The 21,224-nt window shown below is 35.5% G+C and overlaps 2 protein-coding genes and 1 long non-coding RNA gene across 3 annotated transcripts; 2 read left to right on the top strand and 1 right to left on the bottom strand.

Annotated features, from left to right (window-relative positions):
* The first annotated feature begins 6,738 nt into the window (after positions 1–6,738).
* On the top strand, positions 6,739–7,448 carry LOC148916300 (uncharacterized). The gene is made up of 2 exons (XM_089055100.1): positions 6,739–7,153; positions 7,255–7,448. Exons 1-2 carry the CDS (start codon positions 6,739–6,741, stop codon positions 7,446–7,448), a joined length of 609 nt encoding a protein of 202 aa, XP_088911226.1.
* A 2,907-nt stretch (positions 7,449–10,355) lies between these two features.
* LOC148916301 (uncharacterized) lies at positions 10,356–11,236 on the top strand. Its single transcript, XR_016127919.1, has 3 exons — positions 10,356–10,631; positions 10,723–10,976; positions 11,080–11,236. It is a non-coding gene; the product is annotated as an uncharacterized LOC148916301 (long non-coding RNA).
* Positions 11,237–16,987: 5,751 nt separating this feature from the next.
* Positions 16,988–18,672, bottom strand: LOC103342537 (protein FAR1-RELATED SEQUENCE 4-like). The gene is made up of 3 exons (XM_089055101.1): positions 18,261–18,672; positions 17,816–18,032; positions 16,988–17,723 (listed from the first exon to the last, which is right to left on the bottom strand). The coding sequence occupies exons 1-3, from the start codon at positions 18,670–18,672 to the stop codon at positions 16,988–16,990; spliced, it is 1,365 nt and encodes a 454-aa protein (XP_088911227.1).
* Positions 18,673–21,224: the final 2,552 nt, after the last annotated feature.

Raw genomic sequence — 21,224 nt, forward strand, 5'->3', positions numbered from 1 at the left:
TTTCAGCTTGGGATGTATTTAAGGGTAGTTTGGGAAGATAGTGGGGTTTACTTAGAAATTGTGAAAATTTAAATTAAAAGTTTGGGTGAACTAAGAGAAGTGTGGGGTTTAAATAGAAAATCTCATAAAAGAAAGAGGAAGCATCCGTTGGTCAAGAAGAGAGTATGAGGAGCCATGTCGCAAGGCAACTCCCCAACAACACAAATGAATTGGCAGATTTTTCTCCAGGCGAGCCTTAGAGCATCTCCAACCAATGTGTCAAAAGTGCCACATAGACATATAACGGCTAGAAATAACATCTCGCATTACTCTAACTGATGTGTCAAAGCTGATGTGGAATGAAGGCTGGAGGTTAAGATGTTATTTTTGACATTCCAAAAGCAAGATGTCAAATGAATATTTTATTATTTTAAAAAGATAGTTGGCTATTATTTTCATTTATTATTTTTCTTTTAATATTTTTCTTCTTCTTTATCTTAATGATTTGACTGTTACAATAATTATTTATTTGACATATCGGATGGAGTGTGTAAATGTCAAATTGCCACATCTCCCTTGAGATGCTCTTATTGAGTTTCATGGGCTTCAGCTTTTTCTCCAGCTGGCTACTGATTATTGGATGGGGATAGGCTGACCCGAGGGAAGTTTGACTCCAAAGATACCAAAGGAGGAGTAGATTGTTTACTAAAAATACATTCAATATTTTAATTTGTGACAAAATAGGTTGCCAGCTGTCTATTGGTTATTGGATGCGGATACTTATGTGGATGTAGGAAGTGTTCTGTTCAAAAGATCCATAGAAGTTTCCTAGAAGTCTACTGTGTGCATGGCTTGAGTTATACATTTCAATCAATATTAATATTATTTTTTTATACGGAAATTAGAAAGTATGAACTCATGACCTTAAAAAAATTATAAAAAAATTTCTAAAATTCCTCAGATATGAAGGAGAACACTTTGCAAATGTAAAAGATTCCTTAAGAAATCTAAAAACAAATAAGGGCATTTTTATCTATTTTAGCTTCTTTTACAAATATTTCTCTCTCCTTTGGTTTTTTTCAAAATGTCCCAAAATATTAATGGAAGTATGAAAGTGATAGTAAAAGTAAACTTTGAGAATGAAAATGAGAAGAAAAAACTTTATGCAATAAAGTTAGAATTTCGAAAAATTTGAGAGTAGTAAAGTAAAATTTACCTAATATAATATTGGCTTCTGAAATAGGATGAGATTGAAATAAGAATAAGATGGGATCAGATTGTTTCAATACAGTTTTATTTCTTTAAATTGAAAAAAATATGAGAAATTGAGAAATAATATAATTAGAAGAGTAGAAGAAACTAACTTCACAGGCACAGCTGTCTCTTGGGATATCTCCATAATTGCTGAAGCCATTAATAGCCCCTCCTGCAATATAGAGAATCGAAAACTTAATTAATTATACAATAAAAAAATTGTATATTATATATAATTTTAATCTAGATTCTAGTGTGTGTAAAATTTGGGCGGATATATGCTTCTGAATACCTGATCATCAATTTAATATTTTGCCAAATGAGTGCTCCAAACACATATTTATAGTGGTGACATTGGTGACAATAGCCAATTAGCTTCAAACTCATAATACAAAGGGAGGCTACTTTTGAGAGGTATTCTGATAAAAGCGAAGTTCTTATGCTTTTAGTAGCATCCCTTTTTCTAATACACATATTCCCTTGTTTTCACCTTCAGCACAATAGCCAATTAGACCCACCAAGTTCTTATGCTTTACTTTGCCAATGTCTTCCACTTCCACCTTAAACTCTGTCTCTGCCTGACCCACTTACCCTATATTCAATTTCAACTTTGTGCTTTCTTCATGCCTGATCGTTATATCTAATCTTCAGAGCATGGTGGATAAGGTGTTGGAGATGGGTGGTGGGGGTTTGAAACCCCTTATGTGTGTTTTGAAGTCTCCATTTCTCTTCATTTTTTCGCGGGTTGACACGACCCGTTTAATAAATAGGTTAAACATGTGTTTTAACGGGTTGGTGGGTTATCCAATTATTAATTGTGTGGGTTCGAATCATGCCTTTTCCGTGCAGGTTTCGAGTCGTATAACGGGTCGTGTAGAAAATTGTCACCCCTTTCATACTTCCATTCATATTTTGGGACATTTTGGAAAATGCCAAAAGAGAGAAATATTTGTAAAAAAAGCAAGCAAAAATGCCCTTATTTCTTTTTAGATTTCCTAAGGAATCTTTTACATTTGCAAAGTGTTCTCCTTCATATATGAGGAATTTTGGAAATTTTTTTATAATTTTTTTAAGGTCATGAGTTCATACTCTCTAATTTCCGTATAAAAAAATAAAATTAATATTGATTGAAATATATAACTCAAGCCATGCACACAGTAGAGACTTCTAGGAAACTTCTATGGATCTTTTGAACAGAACACTTCCGCCATCCACATAAGCATCCGCATCCAATAACCAATAGACAGCTAGCAACCCATTTTGCCTCAAATTGAACACAAAGCTATTCCGTTTTCTTTTTGTCAAGTCCCCACCTAACTATCTTTGATCCTTCTCAGAAATGTCACTGAAACTTCCTTTTCTGAAAAGTGCTTTTTTCTACTCGCTTTGCCGTGCTGCTCATTTCTGAACTTTGATGCACATCTTAACTAGTTCAGTAAAAAGGTGAAAGATGGAGAGTTATTTGCAAGAGTTCGGGGAAATGAAGGCAAAGCATTCGTCTGAAGAAACGTTACAGAAATGGAGGAACCTTTGCAGCGTTGTCAAGAACCCGAAACGAAGGTTTCGCTTCACTGCCAACATTACCAAGCGTATCGAGGCTGCTGCTATGCGCCGTACCAATCAGATTTTTGTTTCTTAGCTCTGCTGTGCCATTCTTCTTCTCCTTCCTCCTCTTCTTATTAAAAGTGCCTTATCCTTATGTGCTGCCAGTGTATATTATATATTAATAATATGCTACGCAAATAAGGGAGTTATAACTCAAGTGGTCACGAACCTTTGTCCCTATATCCGAGGAGGTTACTCTGTTCGATTCTCCCTCCTTAATATCGCTTGTATAAATACACAAAAATAAAAATAATATGGTATGTTATTTTTGAATAAAGAGAACAGAACTGGGCTTTTTGATTAGCGGTAGTACATACTCTGCATTGAAAGACTTGGGTTACTAAACAAATTATGAAACCGGAAGTATCAGTACGATTACATAAGGAATGAGAAATATAGCATGCATGCTCTATAACAAGGTCAAACGCGTCTTGATTGGAGATGCTGTGAACTTAATATTCTTGAAAAAAAAAGGTAGTTGACAGAATTGGATTTCGATCATTCAAATCAAATTGGTCAGTTTTCAGGTGGTGCAATTTTTATTATCTTCTTTGGTGGTCACATCAAATACGTTTGAATTTTGAATCCTCTGCCGCCATATTGACACAATTGACTGAATGTTGTGGAGCTTCAAGATCATGTTCAACCTTATCTGTTATCTTGGAGAATTAACCTCTCAGTGCTTAATGCAATAATTTGTGATTAGAAATCAGTATTGCCATTGGTTATTATTGGTGTAGTTTGTAGGGGTGCTATCAGTTCAAAATCATCCTTTTATCTCATCTTTCAATTTCCTTTTGCTCAAATTTTCGACCGGTACTAAGGTATATAGACTTGGTGTTGGGAGAATGAGATATAAGTTGCCATGTTCCATGCGGGAACTTAGAATACACTTGATGATAGGAGAACAGAAATTTGCAATACCAGGGTGTGTTTCGTCCTCACCCCGTTGAACTTAGATAAATACATCTGCTTCTCATGCCATGCACAGTAGAAGCATATATCCGCCCAAAAAAAAGAATTAAAGTTTCATTGAAAAAAAAAAATTATAGCCCTCCTTGTATCGTGGAGGCGCCAGTTGGTTTGTATATGATTTGCAGAGAGATGTACCAGAATCCGAGCATCCATGCTAAAATGCCTCCAGAATTTAGACGCTATAATCTTCAAGTCATTGGCCATGAGTGCAAATGCTTCAACTTTTGTGAGGGACTTGACAAATCTTGTGGAGATGGGTAAGTCTGAAAGCGGGGAGAATGTTCATGCCCAGGTTAGAAGTTCTTCTCCATAGAAATCACCTTTGGGTTTGGCAAGACACTTGGTGGTTGAAGAACCTCCACTACTTGGCTGATGTTCTAGTTACCAACTCCATACATATCTGTTACACGACAATCACGAATTCTTTTAAATTTCCATGTCAACACCATCTAGCTTTGGCAATGACACGAGCACGACACGAATGTCAAGTCTAATTAGGCTGCAATATATAGCAACCAAAGCAAAAAAGTCATCTCCAGGAGTTCAATTTTAAGGCCTTAAATGATTGAGCCCCACTCGAGCTGTACGCATATTTATGTTCGCAGTTGAAGCCCATGAAACTCAATAAGGCTCGCATGGAGAAAAACTGCCAATTCATTTGTGTTGTTGGTGAGTTGCCTTGCGACTATGGCTCTTCATACTCTTTTCTTGACCAACGGATGCTTCCTCTTTCTTTTATTTTATTTAATGTGACTAATGAAAGGGATGAGCTAGATAAGGTTTGTGTTTGGGTTTTTTCACGGATGAGGCTTGGGTTTTTTTTTTTTTTTTCAAAGTAACAATCAAGTTTTTTTATTTATTATTTATAAATAGATAAGATTTTCAAGTCTTATTCAAATTTTGATTTTGATTTTTGTCGAAATGTTCAAACACAAAAACTGACATATCATAATATACATTCAAGCAAAATAGCTTTTTTCCAAAAAAATTCACACATATATAAAATTATATTGAATATAGAGCTCCATATATAGAGTCCTCTTGTTGTGAGAGTGTTGTTTTTAAAGCCCCAAAGATTTCATCGGAGCTCTACAAATGCAGAAGAAGAAGCAAACAGTTAAAAATTGTACAAAGCCCATTTGATATGTCATTTGGCAACCACTATTGGTGGGTTCATGTACAAATTTTCTTGAATCACCCTTTTCCAAGTTAGTATATTTATTTATTTTGCAAGTACTTGAGAGAAGATTCATTTGGCATAATTTCTCTTTATTTCATAAAAAAAATTATGTCGCATGTATAAGTTGTTAAACTATGGTATAAAAGACATAGGCTTCGCCATTTGGGACTCGATTATAAAATTTTCTCTAATTGCATCGGAATCTGATTTTGAAAAAAAGGATATTCTCTAATTTTCTCTAACAGACCTCACCTTACATATCAAAAGATATAAAGTACATATTTACAAGCTCCTAAGTATGAATCCAAATATATCAACAAAATCTATAAGATCATGGGAAAAAAAAAATATAGAAAATATTATATGCACATTCAAGGCTTGTAAAATCTTTTCTATATACTAATAGAGAATCATGATAAGAAGTCGAATGGCCTCGGGAACTACCTCCTGTGGATCTACAACCTCCTCTCCACGGCGACTTTGGATCATTCCTTTAAACCAATCAACCAGGTTCATCTGATATACACCAACTGAAACAGTTAGGACATTGTTGCAGTCATCTTCTACTCTTCTAATTATACTATTTCTCAATTTCTCATCTTTTTTTCAATTTAAAGAAATAAATTTGTATTGAAACAATCTGATCCCATCTTATTGTTATTTCAATCTCATCCTATTTCAGAAGCCAATATTATATTGGGAGCTTCACTAATATACCCAAAATGAGACCTGAATTTATAAAAAAACCCCACATAGAATACACTTTATAAACACACCCAAAATCCATTTATTATATAACAAATTAGTGTTCAAGTTCCTATAAATTACAGGTCTGCCACTATCAAGCCCAACACCAAACAAACTCAAAAGACGCCCAAAACAAACCCAGCCCAAACTTATAAACAAGCCCAAACCGTAACTTTCTTCCAAAAAAAAGTAAACCGTAACTTAAAAAAGTAAACAGAATTTCCAAAGACGCGCGCTTTCATTAAACCTTCTCTGCAAAACGTCTCTTCACTTCACTCTTCGTCTTCATCAAGTCAAATCGTCTTCATCATCGTTGAAACCGAGACTCCATAACCACCACCAAGATTGATCTCGTTTCAAAAACAAACACCAGACACTGACCAAGACAAAATTTCAGAGAACCATTTCAACAAGAAAACGCTTCAAAGGTAAGACATTTACAAACCAAACCTTTACTGTAATATTGATTATTTGCTATAAAGATCCAGTCTAGGGTAATAACAGTATTTTAGATTCGAATGAAAGACAAAATCTTGAAACTATATTGGATTTCACTGTAGAACTGACTGTATAGGACCATTACTCTAGTCACTAATTTAGCGGCTAGTTTGCTTTCATGTTGATTAATGACTATAAAGTTTCAGTATATGGTAATAACACCGATTGTTCCCTATGAAATACTATTTCTAAGGCATGTCTACCATTGTCAAGTTCCAGTATAGATAAAGTTCCAGTATATGGTAATAACACTGATTGTTCCATATGAAATACTATTTCTAAGGCATGTCTACCACTGTCAAGTTCCAGTATGGGGTATTAACACCGATACTTTACTGTCTTGTTCTTATTTCTAATGCAGGTATACCAATTAAAAGATGAAGAAAGAAAGAGTCAGAAGAAACTCCAAAACAAAAGGCCAACAGTCATCATCCAAAACAACAATAAACAAGAAGCCAAGCAGATGGGAGGACCCAAATTATGTGCAGATCAAGAGCAACATGCTCTCTTTTGCAACAACAACTGACAACATCAGACAGAGACTTGAACGTCGGCACGATGTCTTAACACTGCTATCAAAAACACCTTTTTGGGCATTAATAGAAGCATATATCCAGAGAAGGTTAACAAAGGTAGAGTGCATGAAGTCTAACTACGACATTGTGAGACTCATACAAGTTTATGACACAAAGACAAAGAAGTTCAAGTTTAATGATGGTGACAGCGAGATGAAAAGCAATGATGTGGTTGAAATTTTTGGCTTGCCAAACAGTGGCAAGAAGTTACCAAGCACAACAACCTCAACAAGGCCAAAATTGCAGTTTGTAGAGAAATACTTCGCGCGGTATAAGAAGATAACAAAGACTTCAATTGATAAGTGCTTGAATTTAGCACTTGAAGATGAAACAGAAGAGGGTGCTATGGATGTAACAGATTGATAATCCTACAAATCTTCATGACCAATCTCTTCTGCAACTCTGGTTGTACACTTGCTTGGACATATACAACCACAATAGACACCTTAAAAGAGATGGGGAAATATAATTGGGCTCGAGGAGTTTTGGACTACATGTATTTTGGATTAGAACAAGCAAAGAAGAACAAGAAGGACAAAAAAAAGCAGCCAAGCGTGAGTGGCTGCCTAATCCTAATACTGGTAAGAACACAAATCTCCAAACTGCAAATTCGTAGCATTATTCTAATGATATGAATTGACACGTGATATTTCAAAAAAATATTGTGCAGTATTGGCTGTGTCAAAGATCTAACCTGCTCACCCAATTCCTGAAGAGAACAAATGACACCAGCTGCTGTCAAATGGAGTCTTCAAGAACTCAGCGCGAAGCTTCATCATCTAAAGAACAACCAGATAAAGGTACTCTTTCCTTTCAAATAATCTGCAGCTGATATGACAACATTGTTAATACTATGTCATGTACATACTTGTTAATACCATGTCATAGAAGTAAACTATGAATACCATATCACAGAGGTAAACTATGAATACCATTTCATAGAAGTACACTATTAAAACCATGTCATAGAATTACACTCTTAATACCATGTCATAGAAGTGCACTCTTAATACTAACTCTACTCAACAAACAGATAAAAAGCACTAAAGCTCAAGAGCCAGATGATGATTCTGAAGAAGAGAATGAAGAGAATGATGATGATTATGAAGAAGAGAATGAAAATGAGGATGATGCTGCTGAAGAAGTGAATGAAGAGTATGATGATGATGCTGCTGAAGAAGTGAATGAAGACAAGGATGATGTCACTGAAGAGGTGAATGAAGAGCATGGTGATGCTGCTGAAGAAGAAAATGAAGAGGAGGAGGATGCTGAAGTGAAAGTTGACCATGATGATGCTGCTGAACATCAAGTCTAGTAACACCACAGGTACAAGAAGACCTCCAAAATGAAATCCTGAATACCGAAATTCAACGTTGTTTCAGGAAATTGTTAGATCAGTACCAGAATACAAGGAGGATGAAATACAACTTACAAAAGAGTATATGATGGCGATCAATAATGCTGCTGAATATTGGACAAAGAAAGGAGAGCATCAAAAGATTCGTGATGCAATAGCATCTTGCATTAAAAAGAATAAATTGATTCAGATGCTGTACAATGAAAAAGAAGAATTATTGAAGCATCAACAGCAACTGCAGAAGATGGTTAAGGAAGCAGCAGATCACAAGAAAGTCATACAATTAGATGTTCATCAGGAAAAATCCTACATGACAAAGTTGCAGCTAGAAAATGATCAACTTCTTGCAGAGAAGATTTCCTACTTGGACATTATTAATGAAAAGGAAGCTGTTATTGTCTCGTTGAGAGATCAAAAATTAGTGCAAGAACTGCAGAGTGAAGAGGATAAATAAGAAACGAAAGAAGGTGAAGCAGAAAAGATAAAATCAAGAAAACCAGATTCCTTATTCCCTAAAGCAGAGACGAGAGCACAAAAGAGAAAGGCACAAAAAAAACCAGCCAAATCAAAGAAGAGGGCCAAAGGTTCATTCCTGCAATGGAATACATATCAGGTCTACAACATGGTGGATGAACTCTCACAAGAAAAGCTAAGAAATTACTGGAAAAATTCAGTTGATGGGTAAGGCAATGTGTTTCATTCATTTTCAATGCAAGATGCTATTATTGAACATGCATTAGAAAATAGGATTTCATTGTGTTATTACCCTATACTTGAACTTTACAGGGGGTAGACATGCATTAGTTATAGGATTTCAGAGGAATCTAGCAGTGTTATTACCCTATATTGGAACTTTGCAGTGATAGACATGCATTAGATATAGGATTTCATAGGATACAAGCAGTGTTATTACCTTATACTGGAACTTTACAATGGTAGACATGCGTTAGAAAAAGGTTTTTTAGGAAACAAGCAGATTATTACTAGTGGCGGACCCACAGAGGCGCAAGGATGTGCAGTTGCACCTCCGTTCACCTGAAAATTCCTTAGAGTCCGAGGGGCAAAAGGTATAACAAACCAGTGGCTATGGAGTCAGGCGCAGGGTTTTGCGAAGAAGAAGACAGACTATACCTAATTTCTTTTGCTAGAACGACACCGTTCTCTTTCTTTGATATCTTTTAATGAAACACCTCGTTTCATTTAAGTTTAGTTCTCCAAGCGGTGGGCTTTGGTTGTGGCAAAGTCCAAAAAGATGGGCCTTCAATTAACTATAAATATGCGCAAGTTTTTGTTTGGTCTGGGGCAAAAGACTCGCCCACTTAATAACATATCTAATACTTATTAATAGGCCATCTCTTTTCTAAATTTAAAAATAAAAAATAAATAAAAAAAGGTCATCTCTATTTTCTATTTGTAATAGTTATGTCATCTTCATGTTGTAGTGTTAAATAGATGAGTAACATATCTTTTTATATATTCGTTTTAAAAATAATTCAAGTTCAAAAGATTTATACCTCAATGTCTCAAGACTTATGCCTTACTTTAAGAGACCAAAAATGCATACCCTCTATACCTCGTCTTTCAAAATATTGTCAGTCTATTGTCACTTTAGACTGAAGAAACTCCAAACATAGCAAAACAAATTAAAAGCAAGTTGATGAGATCTCTTTAGATATCTGAGAATATGAGATATTCTATCCCACTTTAGATATTAAAAGTGAGTTCATCGAAGACTTGTTAGTAATTTTATTCTTTCTATGAATTATGAATGATATTAGTATTGTTTAAATTCAAGGGTATTGGATATTGTCTAAATCATTTGATGAAGCTTTTAGCCTTTTTAATTTGCCCATTCCCTTAAAATTCCTGGATCCGCCACTGATTATTACCCTATACTGGAACTTTATTGAACAGTTCTTTCAATTTTATTGCCATTTTTTCTAATTACAAATATTGTTACAACATTGCTTTTTGGCAAGGGACAAGCATTTTGTTCAAATATGACATACAAAGCTTATTAAGAGATACTGAAATTTATGGACAAATCATAGATGCGTATGCCGAGATACTTCATCATGATGAAAAGAAAGACCCTAAAAGACAACAGAATGCATACATCACGTGCTACGCATATGTAAGATCATAGCTATCCCATTACTTCTAGTAAAAATCACAAATTATTCATCTTCCTATACTTTTCACATTCTCTCTAATGCCGAAACTATTAATTTTGCAGAGGTATCTCACAGATAAAATGCACCCAAGAACATTCGATGAATATTTTGTCAAACTCCTTGAATGCATAGGGAAAACTTCAAAGGTGTTCATACCAATAACGGATGGCGGACACCACACCCTGCTTGTCTTCGACACCAATTCATTGCAATGGACGCACTACAACTCATTGAGGGGGGAAACTGAGCAAACCGTTGAATACTACAACAAAAAAGCAATAATTTTGGTAAGACAGACTCCTACTATGAACTGTTAATACAATACATGAACAAAACAGTTAATCAGTGAAGCTAACAACATACTTGCCTACAATGCAGGCAGACGCAACAAATGTCTTCCTCAATAGTGTCAAGGAATGTGCTCCAACAATTTTAGAAAAAAACAGCTTCCCACTTCTTGAGTTCAAGAAGCCCGTCTACAATGAAGAATTGACCGACGAGATTGCAAAACTTCTTCGAAACCTGAAAGTTACACCAGCAATTGCTCAAACAATACAATATCTAATGAAACATGATCCCACCAAATTCAACTTTAAGGAGGACAGGGAATGCGCCCAACAACCTGAAAAGTCGTAAGTTTCACAATAACACTTTTCTTCCCCCAATTCAAATTAAACTATGATTCACTAAATGTTGCATATATATATATATGTGTGTGTGTGTGTGAATTTGCAGAAACGATTGTGGAGTATTTGTCATGTACTACATGCAGAAGTTGTCACAAGGAAAACAAATTGAAGAAAGCTTGAGTACAGAGCATGTGTGGGAAATGAGAAAAGAAGTTTTATTGAAGACAATGGAAAGTGAAAAAAGTTGGTATTTCACAAAAGAGAATAAATGATGAAAGCATGGATTTCACAAATTTTAGAACTATAAAATAGTAAATGTTCGTCTTCTAACTTCCAAATGTCAAATTGTTAATATGTAGCTTCTAACCAAAATCTTTTGATGCTTCTTAACTTTCAAATGTCAAATAGTTACTGTGTAGTGAGATTCAAATTTAAAAAATTGTTACTCTATAGCTTATTCTATATTTCAAACTGCGAATTAACAGTGACTTTCAAACAACCTAGCCCAAGTTGAGAAAATCAAGGTCAGAAACGAAATAAAGCCCAAAACAAATCAAGCAAGCCATAGAAAAATATAGAAAAAAGGCCCAGTTTAATTTGACAAAAAAAAGCCCAAACAAACCAAAAAAAGAGCCTAGAAAACTCAACAAGCCAATAAAGCCCAATTTCACTAAGCCCATTGAAAAAAAAAAAATATCTCAACGCAGAGCACACGCACGCACCGAAAAAGCGAAAAACCCACTCACCTCTCACTCCGATCTTTGCGATGCGACCCACTCCAAAAGCAGTAAAACCTCCATAACCACCAGACAGGAGACAACCTCCATATCCACCAATCAACGACAAACTCCATAACGACAAAGCCGGCGAATCGAAGTTATATTCTGCCATAGCCAAAAGTCTTCAAAATCGACACTACAAAAAGCAACTGAGCACAAGGACAACCAGGAAAAAGGAAGAAAATTTATTCCATAAACATCGACAGAAAGGTACAATCTCAAAAACCCACAGTCACTTTCCACTTTCGTCTTAAGATTCTGCTAACTAATGCAAGAGTACCACGTTTAATACAGGTAACCAACGAAAAGGTCCAACAATGACAAAAACAAACACTCAAGATTCTTCACAAATGGCTGACAAAGCATCACTATCAGACTCCCAGGTATTACAAAATCTTTTAACTTCAAAGTCCAATAGTAATGTTTTGAAAAGACACATGTTTTGACTGCAAATGTATACGTTTCAGAACTGTTCATACCATGTCATAGAACTTGAACTGTTAATACCATGCATCTTGTTTTAGTGCATCAAGCAATTTGAAGACCAAAATATATAGCATCATTTGCTAATCAAAATATGTGACTGCTATGCATCTTTCTCTTCTAGTGCACTCAGTGCACTTGAAGACCAAAATATGTAGCATCCTTTTAATCAAAATCTGGGATTTCTATGCATCTTGCTCTTCTAGTGCAACATGCACTAGAAATGTATATGAAAAAAAATCGTAGTGCACTAGAAAAGAGAAGCATGAGGTTCAAATGCATAGAAGTAAATGGTTAATACCATGTCATAGAAGTATTAATACTTATGTTTCATCTTTCTTTTATTTAGTTAAAGTAACCTATTTGTTTCACTTTGCAGGTGGTCATATGGAAAAAGGTAACCAGGTTGAAATTAAAAAAAAAAGCATACAAAAGGATCACAAGCCAGCAAAAGCACAAAACAGCATCAAGAAACATACAAGGCACACCACCAACAACAACAAAAGTCAACCTATCCACACCCAAATCCGCAAACACTCTGAAACCAAAGAAAACAACGAGGACAAAAAAAACACAATCCCAAACACAAAAACCTCAACCAAACATACGCAATAACCCAGATTATATGCGTATCAAGAGCAACATGCTCACATTTGACAACACATTGCAAACGGTAAAAGACAAGCTTGCAGCAAGAAAGGATGTCCTTAAGATCCTACAAAAAACGCTATTCTAGAGCATCATCAAGGCTTATATGGAAGGTCAGTTAACCAAGGTAGAATGCCAGAAGTCTAATTATCAAATAATTAAACTAATCAGACTCTACAACCCCGCAACCAAAAAATTCAAATTCAATGAAGGCAACGAGCATGAAATTACAAGCAATGATGTGTCTGACATCTTTGGATTGCCAAACAAAAGAAACAAGTTGCCAAGCACAACAACTTCCACAAGAACAAATTTGGCATTCGAAAAGAAGTACTTCGAGAAGTAAAAAAAAATCACAAAAACTGAGATTGATAGGTGTCTGAACACAGCAATAGCAGATGATGAAAGAAGAATGCAATGGATGTTGTCAGGTTGTTAATCATAGAGCTCTTCATCACAAATCTCTTTTGCAACTCTGGGGCGACAATGGCTTTGACCTTTTTGACTATGATCGACACATTAGAAGCTATGAACAGCTACAATTGGGCACAAGGAGTCTTAGATTACATGCATTATGGACTGGACCAAGCCATAAAAAATAAAAAGGACAAGACAAATCAACCAAGTGTCAGTGGTTGCCTTGTGCTAATCCTGGTAAGAAACTACATCCATTTGTTAATCCTGTTGTATTATTTGTTTTCATGTGCATTAACACTTTATATTGAAAAACATGTTTGCAGTATTGGCTGTGTGAAAGAACTAACCTGATCACCCAATTCTTGGAAGAGAAGATCACAAACCATCGGCTGTCAAATGGAGCCTTCCGGAGCTCAATATCAAGCTGAATATTGCAACATATGAAAATATTAAGGAATTTTTCTTACTTCGTAAACATATATAATGTTAGTACACCATAATTACTACTGACTCCAATAATTCAACAGATAAAAGCTGCTGACAATGAAAAAGAAGAAGCAACAAAGACTGATCATGCAGACCATGAAGAACAAGAAGAAAATGAAGAGGGTGATGACTTTGTTATCACACTTAAAGATTGGGTAAGATAACCTACAATGATCCAACATTTATATTTCAAAACTGAATTGATAGTGTACAAACACATATACATGTATATAAATTTGCTAATACTTTTTTTTTCCTTTCTAATATTTGGGACAGTTCAAAAGTCAAACACAAAAAGGAAAAAAGATCATATTACCTAGAAATGAACTTCAGCTTCCATGAAAATGTGGACCAAAGTGCAACCTGACAAAAACTCCACAACATGAGCAAAATGAAGACAATGCACAATCATTGGGATGCAAAGCAGATGATGAAATTGAAAAACCACCAGCACAATCATTGGAATGCGAAGGATGATGAAATTGAAGAACAAGCGATTGACCTTAGTGCACTCGTGACGGAGGAGGACACTTAATGTCCAAAGAATGTAACCCGAACTTGACAGCCAGAAGAAGACTTTGACGCCATTTTTGTGGACATAGTGGGGTCAATCCCAGAGTACTACAAGCATGAAATAGCCCATACCCATGAGAAAATCCAACAGCTGAAAGAAGCAGTCGACTATTGGATTGAAAAGGCAGATACTCGAAGGGATATGATGCAGACTGCTATAGAATCCTGCATAAAGAAAAATTCATTCATTCAACAAATATGGACTGAAAAAAAAAGTTGGAGCAACAAATCGAAATACTGAAAAAGTAGCTTGAGCAAGAGAAAAAAGAAGGTGCAAAATTACAAAGGGAACTTCATGCACTCAAATCAAATAGGAGACAGCTACATGAACAACATGAACTACTTGAAGGGGAAAAGTTGTCCTGCATTGAGAGCATGAAAGAAAAAGACACTGTTATTGCCTCTTTGCAACATGTGATGGGAAAAAAATTCAAACAAGGTGAACAAGGAGAAATTCCGATGAAAGAACAAGCTGATAAGGAGAAAAAAGATGAGAGAATAGCAAAGAAAGTGAATTGGAGATGCAAGAATCTCCTAATGATGAAGATGAGAACGCCGATGGAAAAACTCCTAAAAAGTTAGTTATCATGCAAGCGAAAGAAGTAGGAACACGGCATTGCGTTCGCATCAAAATAATCAAAGACAGAAAAGACAGAAAGCCCGCAAACAAACCAGATTACACATACCCCGAAGCACATAAGAAAGGCCGAAAAAGAGCAAGCCAAAGCGAAGATGAAGCAGCCAACAAAAAAAAGGAGGACAAAGATACATACCTTCGGTTGCACATGTATGAGGTCTACAACAGGTGATGAAATATCAAAGAAGAAGTTAGAAAATTACTGAAATCGCATCGATTCTGAGCAAGCCAATCTGCTGTAATTACACTCATAATACTATGCCGTAAAACTGTCATAGAATGACACTGTTAATACTATGTCATAGAACTGTCTTGTTATTAAACTATTATGAGATTATCATTTTTAAACATTATTGTCGCAGGGACGCTTTTTACCTACACAATAGGACAATATTGTACAAACATAACATTAAAAAGCTGATGGGAGATGGTCCAATTTCTGCACTAATCATCGATGCTTATGGAGAGGCACTTAATGATGATGCGAAACAGAACTCTCAGAAACAGAAAAATGCATATTTGTCCGCCAATAACTATGTAAGATCACATCTAATACATCAATTTTATATCATCAACATGCTCACTAATCACCAACACATGACTTTTGCAGATGTTTTTGCAAGGTGCCTCACACAAGCTGACATATCATGCTTTCTATATGTCACTCCTAGAAAATATTGGAAGAGTTGATAGAGTGTTCATACCAATTACAGATGAGAACCACCATACGTGCTTATCTTTGACACCGGTGCAGCACAATGGACACACTTCAACTCATTCAGGGGGACATCAGAACAAACTCTCCAATATTATCACAAGAAGACAATTGTTCTGGTAAGTAAGACTGGTGATTAACACTGTTAATACATAGGGCACTAAATTTAAAGGAAACTAAGCACTGATGCAGGTTGAGACAGCAAATATATTCCTTTGTCTTCTTAAGGAATGTGCTGCAGTATCACTGAAAACAAAACTCGTCCAAATTCCTAATTTTGATGCCAAGAAGCCGAGAGGGCTTAATAAAGCTTCAGCTAGAATGATAACAAAAATACTTGCCAGCAACGAACTTACACCAGAATATGCTCGACGATGAAGTATCTGATTTGTCATGATACTACTAACTTCAAGCTGACTGAGAACAGAGAATGTCCCCAACAAGCAAACAATTCGTAAGTTACGCAATAACAGTGAAACTTTCATCCTGTCAACTAAAATAATATGAAATAACTCCTGCATGCGTATCTCTATTATGCAGCAATGATTGTGGCGTCTTTGTCATGCACTTCATGAAGCAGCTTTCCAAAGACCAACAAATAGAATCAGATTTCAACAAAGAAAAGGTCTGGCAAATGAGAAAAGAAGTCCTCATGAAAATTATGAGCAATGAAAGAAGTTGGATTTCCATCAAAGAAAGAGAAGAGAGAAATGCAAAAGAATGAAGTTGTAATCAAATATTTTGCCAAAATTCTTGCTTATATTGTAGTTTCTTAGGACTTGTGTAGGTTTAGAACATTGAAGTAAAGTGATTTTCAAATTCAAATTATGTACTTATTCAAAAACCAGTTTATTTACGTGAATTAACGTGTATGTAACCTGAAATAATGGTCTCCATAGCACTAAAACAACTAAAAAGGTGAACTACAACAAATAACAACGCACTCTCAATACAATGTTAATGCTATTTGATAGAAATAAATTGTTAATACCATGTCATAGAACTATCTTTCAATTTCAACAATGGCATGAACAGTGAGCATCAAATAGTGTTCGTTCATTTATAGATTATTCAAACAGCAGTAATGCTTAATTCATATCAAACTTCAAAACCGAAATTTGCAAAATACCAAAAATGGTAAATATTATGTATTAATACCAAAAATTCAAAGTGTATTCATATGCAGTGACTGCTATTTCACCTTATTAACAACTTGCATATCAATTTCTATTCCTTTCAACTATGATTGTCATTAATCAATCACATAGCACTTTAACTAGTTAATAGGAACCTTGCAAGTCCTTCTATTATGATAATCACAAGAACCGCATCTCTTGCACTTCACCTGCCTTTTAGGTTCACTGCTTGACTTGAAGCGCTTTGTCGGAGGTCGTCCCGGAGGCTTTCTTGTATGAGGAGGTAGAAGAAAAACATCTCCAGGAGGAGGCTTCTCAATATCAGGTATGGGAAATATAGGGGTTGCATAAGTAGCCCTATAAAAGTCTGCCTTGTAATACTCATCCACAAAGTTGTACAAACATAACCCGGAATGTTGGATAACTTGAATCGCATGCTGACACGGAAACCCAAGCAATTGCCACTGATAACAGGAGCAAAACCTCTCGTCCAAATTGACCATAACACTCAAATCAGCATGAATTTCAAAAACAGATTCACTTGCGCGACATATCCTCCAATGACGACCCTTTGCAGCTAAATTCTTCAACTCATCCTCAATAACAGGACACAAAACACTACTCCATTTCTCGGATGCAAACTTCCTCCTAGAAATCATCTCCATCATTTTGATCCTAACAGTGTCAATCATCTCATAAATTGGAAGCCTACGCACATCCTTAACCCATGAATTAAACGACTCGGACAAGGCATTACTAACCTCCCAATACCTCTTTCCCGGAAAAAATGCATTAGCAAAATTTTGGACAGGGAGATCAGCCAAAAACTTATCAATTATTTTTGAACCGCCATCATCTCTTAATTTTTCAACATATCTTGATATTCCTCAACAGTCGGTGCATACAACAACTTACAAAAAAGCCATAAAATATGATCCTTGAAAGAGGAACCAACAGCATGCGGATACTTCTTTTTCAAGTTCTCTTTCAAATGATATAGACAAAAATCATGGGGAGAAGCAGGAAAAACAGTCATAACAGCATCGATAATAGCATCATGCATATCAGAAATGAATGTAAGTTGCCTACCTTCATCCACCAAGACTTCAGATATCCTTTGCAGAAACCACCTCCAATTATCCACAGTTTCACCGGATACAATCGCAAAGGCAAAATGGAATACTTCTACAAGAAACAAAGAACTATATTAGTTAGTTTGAATTATAACAGTGTTACCACATGAAGCAGAGTAAAACTACAATGCATAAAAATACTCAGATGCAGGGTATGAACAGTATAGAAACTGTTCATACCACTCAATGGAAGTCAACAACTACAGCATTTACATTTGCATAACTACACTGTTTATACCACTCAATGGAAGTCAACAACTACAACATTTACATTACATACCTTTATTTCCATTCTTTGCAGTAGCTCCTAGAAGAGTACCCTTGTACTTGTTTGTGACGAAAGTACCATCAATGAACAGCATAGGCCTACACCACCGAAAACCATCAATAGAGGCCTTAAAACATATAAAGATCTGCTGGAAACGAGAACCATCCTCGCCACAGTTAAGCACACAATGAGATCCGACATTGCTGGCCTTCAAAACATTCACATACCAAGGCAGGTGAGCATAAGACAACTCCTCATCACCATGCAAATCCTTAGTAGCCGACTCCTTCTCATACCACGCAACATGATAAGGGATATCCAATCCATAATTCTCCTTCAAATCAGTAATCAGCTCAATAGGCCTTACCAAAGGATTGCTACGAACCTTATCTTTGACAATTGAAGACACCAAACGAGACCCCATTGCCTTATTTCTCTTCTCACGGATCAAACCACTGCAACTATGTGCATTATTTAAGTTCTTAATATAAAAAAATCCATTTACATTCGACTTAACAACATGCACATGCCACTCACAGCCATTTGATTCCTTTTAGCACACACAGCAGTAACACAACGAGGCTCATTTTTCAAATATTTCATCTTAAAACCATTCTCAATCGAGTACTTAGCCAACTTATCACGGAATTCACAAACTCCACCCTCAAACTTCTGACCCTCATGAGTAATATAACCCTCCCAATCAGTAGACAAATACTTACGACCTCCACAACTACCATATTTGCCTAAATATTCATTTCCATACTCACTGCTAATACCATCAAAATCCATACTCAAACAAGAAGAGGAAGCTGCACTTGAATCAACAATACTACCAGTTTGAATTGAATATTTACATGTATCCTCATCTTGTGCAAAACTGTAATTGTTAGGAACAGCCTCCAACAAAAAAGGAGAAGCAATTATGTTCGTATTAACAGCTTTGAACATAATTCACTACAGCCTTATCCCTAACAGCAATGTGAATTAATTGATCCTTCATCAGTCCACATACCATAAACATGATTTTCAAATCATCATCCTATTCCAATAAACAATTGGAGCAATCCGTAAAAGAGTACCTCAACTCAAAATGACCTAACTTCAACTTGAACCTACTACACAACTCGTTGGACAGTCCAATCAAAAGTAGTAGTTGAAGACAAAATAAGCATTAAAGTTCCAGCACCATAGGTGCACTTTGCCACTCTCGAATCATCCATATCTATACAAAAAAACAACAAACAAAACAAAAATGACTACTAGAAATGACAGTGGATGCCGAGTATTAACAATGAATTATAGTCGACTCAAAAACCAATAGTGCATAAACAGAAAAAACACGAATATACTCAGATTCAACTGAAAAAACCTCAATTAATATGAAAACCAAATCGAATATCACAAAATTTTCACCACACCTCAAATCAAAACACAAGAGCAAATCCACAATCAAAACAAATCTGAAATCAATCCAAATTATAAAAAAAAAAGAAACGAAAACCTAATCAGCAACTTAATTAATCGAACATGAAATCACCAAAAATCAGACTACAATATAATCGAATCCTCAAAAAACGAATATGAATTCACAAGAAAAAATCGAATACCTCAAAATCGAGATCACAGATCGCACCAAGCTCCAATCGAGTCTCTTGCAGCGCAATATCAATCCAAAAATTACCAAATCAAACAACAAAGAACAAAAAAATTGAAGCAATAGAACTCCAATCTACACCATACTGAGCTCAGAAGAATCCAAAAAGAAGATCTGAAACCACATCATACTGAGCTTCGTTCGAAGAGGTGAACGAAGCTCGCTTCGCTCAAGAACTGAACGGCTCGTTTGGAATATTCGATCTGAGGCCGCCAAACAGTTTTTATGAGGTCACCAACGTAATCCAACATAGAAAATAAATCCAAAAATTGACAGCTGTTGGTTTTGGGTTTATTTTGGGTGCGTTTATATGTTTTAAATAGTCTAGGGTATTATTATAATTTAATGTCTAGAATTGGGCGTTTCACTAATTTTGTATATTATATTAGGTAAATTTTACTTTACTACCCGCAAATTTCTCGAAATTCTGACTTTACTACATAAAGTTTTTCTCTTCTCATTGTCATCCTCAACGTTTACTTTTACTATCAGTTTCATACTTCCATTAATATTTTGGGATATTTTAGAAAAACCAAAGGAGAGAGAAATATTTGTAAAAGAAGCTAAAATAGACAAAAAAGCCCTTATTTCTTTTTGGATTTTCTAAGGAATCTTTTACATTTGCAAAGTGTTCTCCTTCATATCTGAGGAATTTTGGAAATTTTTTTAATAATTTTTTTAAGGTCATGAGTTCATACTCTCTAATTTCCGTATAAAAAAATAATATTAATATTGATTGAAATATATAACTCAAGTAGAGACTTCTAGGAAACTTCTATGGATCTTTTGAACAGAACACTTCCGCCATCCACATAAGTATCCGCATCCAATAACCAATAGACAGGTGGCAACCTATTTTGCCTCAAATTAAAATATTAAATGCATTTTTAGTAAACAATCTGCTCCTCCTTTGTTATCTCCGGCATCACCATCTCTCTCCCCCATTCCTCTCTCCAGTCACTTCTCCTCCATCACCACCTATTGATTTCCCTCATTGTTTTAATATTTTTTATATTTTTTATTGAGTAATTCATTAGTGAATAATTTTGGAAAATTTGGAAGAGAGAGATTGGGTTGGCTTCGGTTTCGTCGAGGAACAATGAAGGTGCACAGTTTGGGGGAAAAGCTTTCATTTGCGTGAGTCTCTCTCCTTCATGTACGAGGAATTTCTCTGAGGTCTGAGCTATCCTTATCACAAACTATTAATTATCCCCTTCAATCTGTAGTTTGAATCTGAGGGACGGTGTAAGGTGGGACCCTTCAAATTTATCTGGTCTCATTCTAATTTTTTTTATTTATAAACTTTTAATAGTTTCATT

This window comes from Prunus mume, linkage group LG6 (genome assembly GCF_029339155.1).
Source record: "Prunus mume cultivar Tortuosa linkage group LG6, ASM2933915v1, whole genome shotgun sequence".
In the NCBI taxonomy this organism is placed as follows: Eukaryota; Viridiplantae; Streptophyta; class Magnoliopsida; order Rosales; family Rosaceae; genus Prunus; species Prunus mume.

Excerpts from the sequence above, each read along its gene's own strand:
- LOC148916300 (XM_089055100.1), top strand. The coding sequence starts at position 6,739 with ATGCTCTCTTTTGCAACAACAACTGACAACATCAGACAGAGACTTGAA. Across the intron at positions 7,154-7,254 it reads TGAAGATGAAACAGAAGAGG|ACACCTTAAAAGAGATGGGG; the intron begins GTGCTATGGATG and ends CAACCACAATAG.
- LOC103342537 (XM_089055101.1), bottom strand. The coding sequence starts at position 18,672 with ATGGGGTCTCGTTTGGTGTCTTCAATTGTCAAAGATAAGGTTCGTAGC. Across the intron at positions 18,033-18,260 it reads TGCAAAGAATGGAAATAAAG|AAGTATTCCATTTTGCCTTT; the intron begins GTATGTAATGTA and ends TGTTTCTTGTAG. Across the intron at positions 17,724-17,815 it reads AAAGAGAACTTGAAAAAGAA|ATATGTTGAAAAATTAAGAG; the intron begins GTATCCGCATGC and ends AGGAATATCAAG.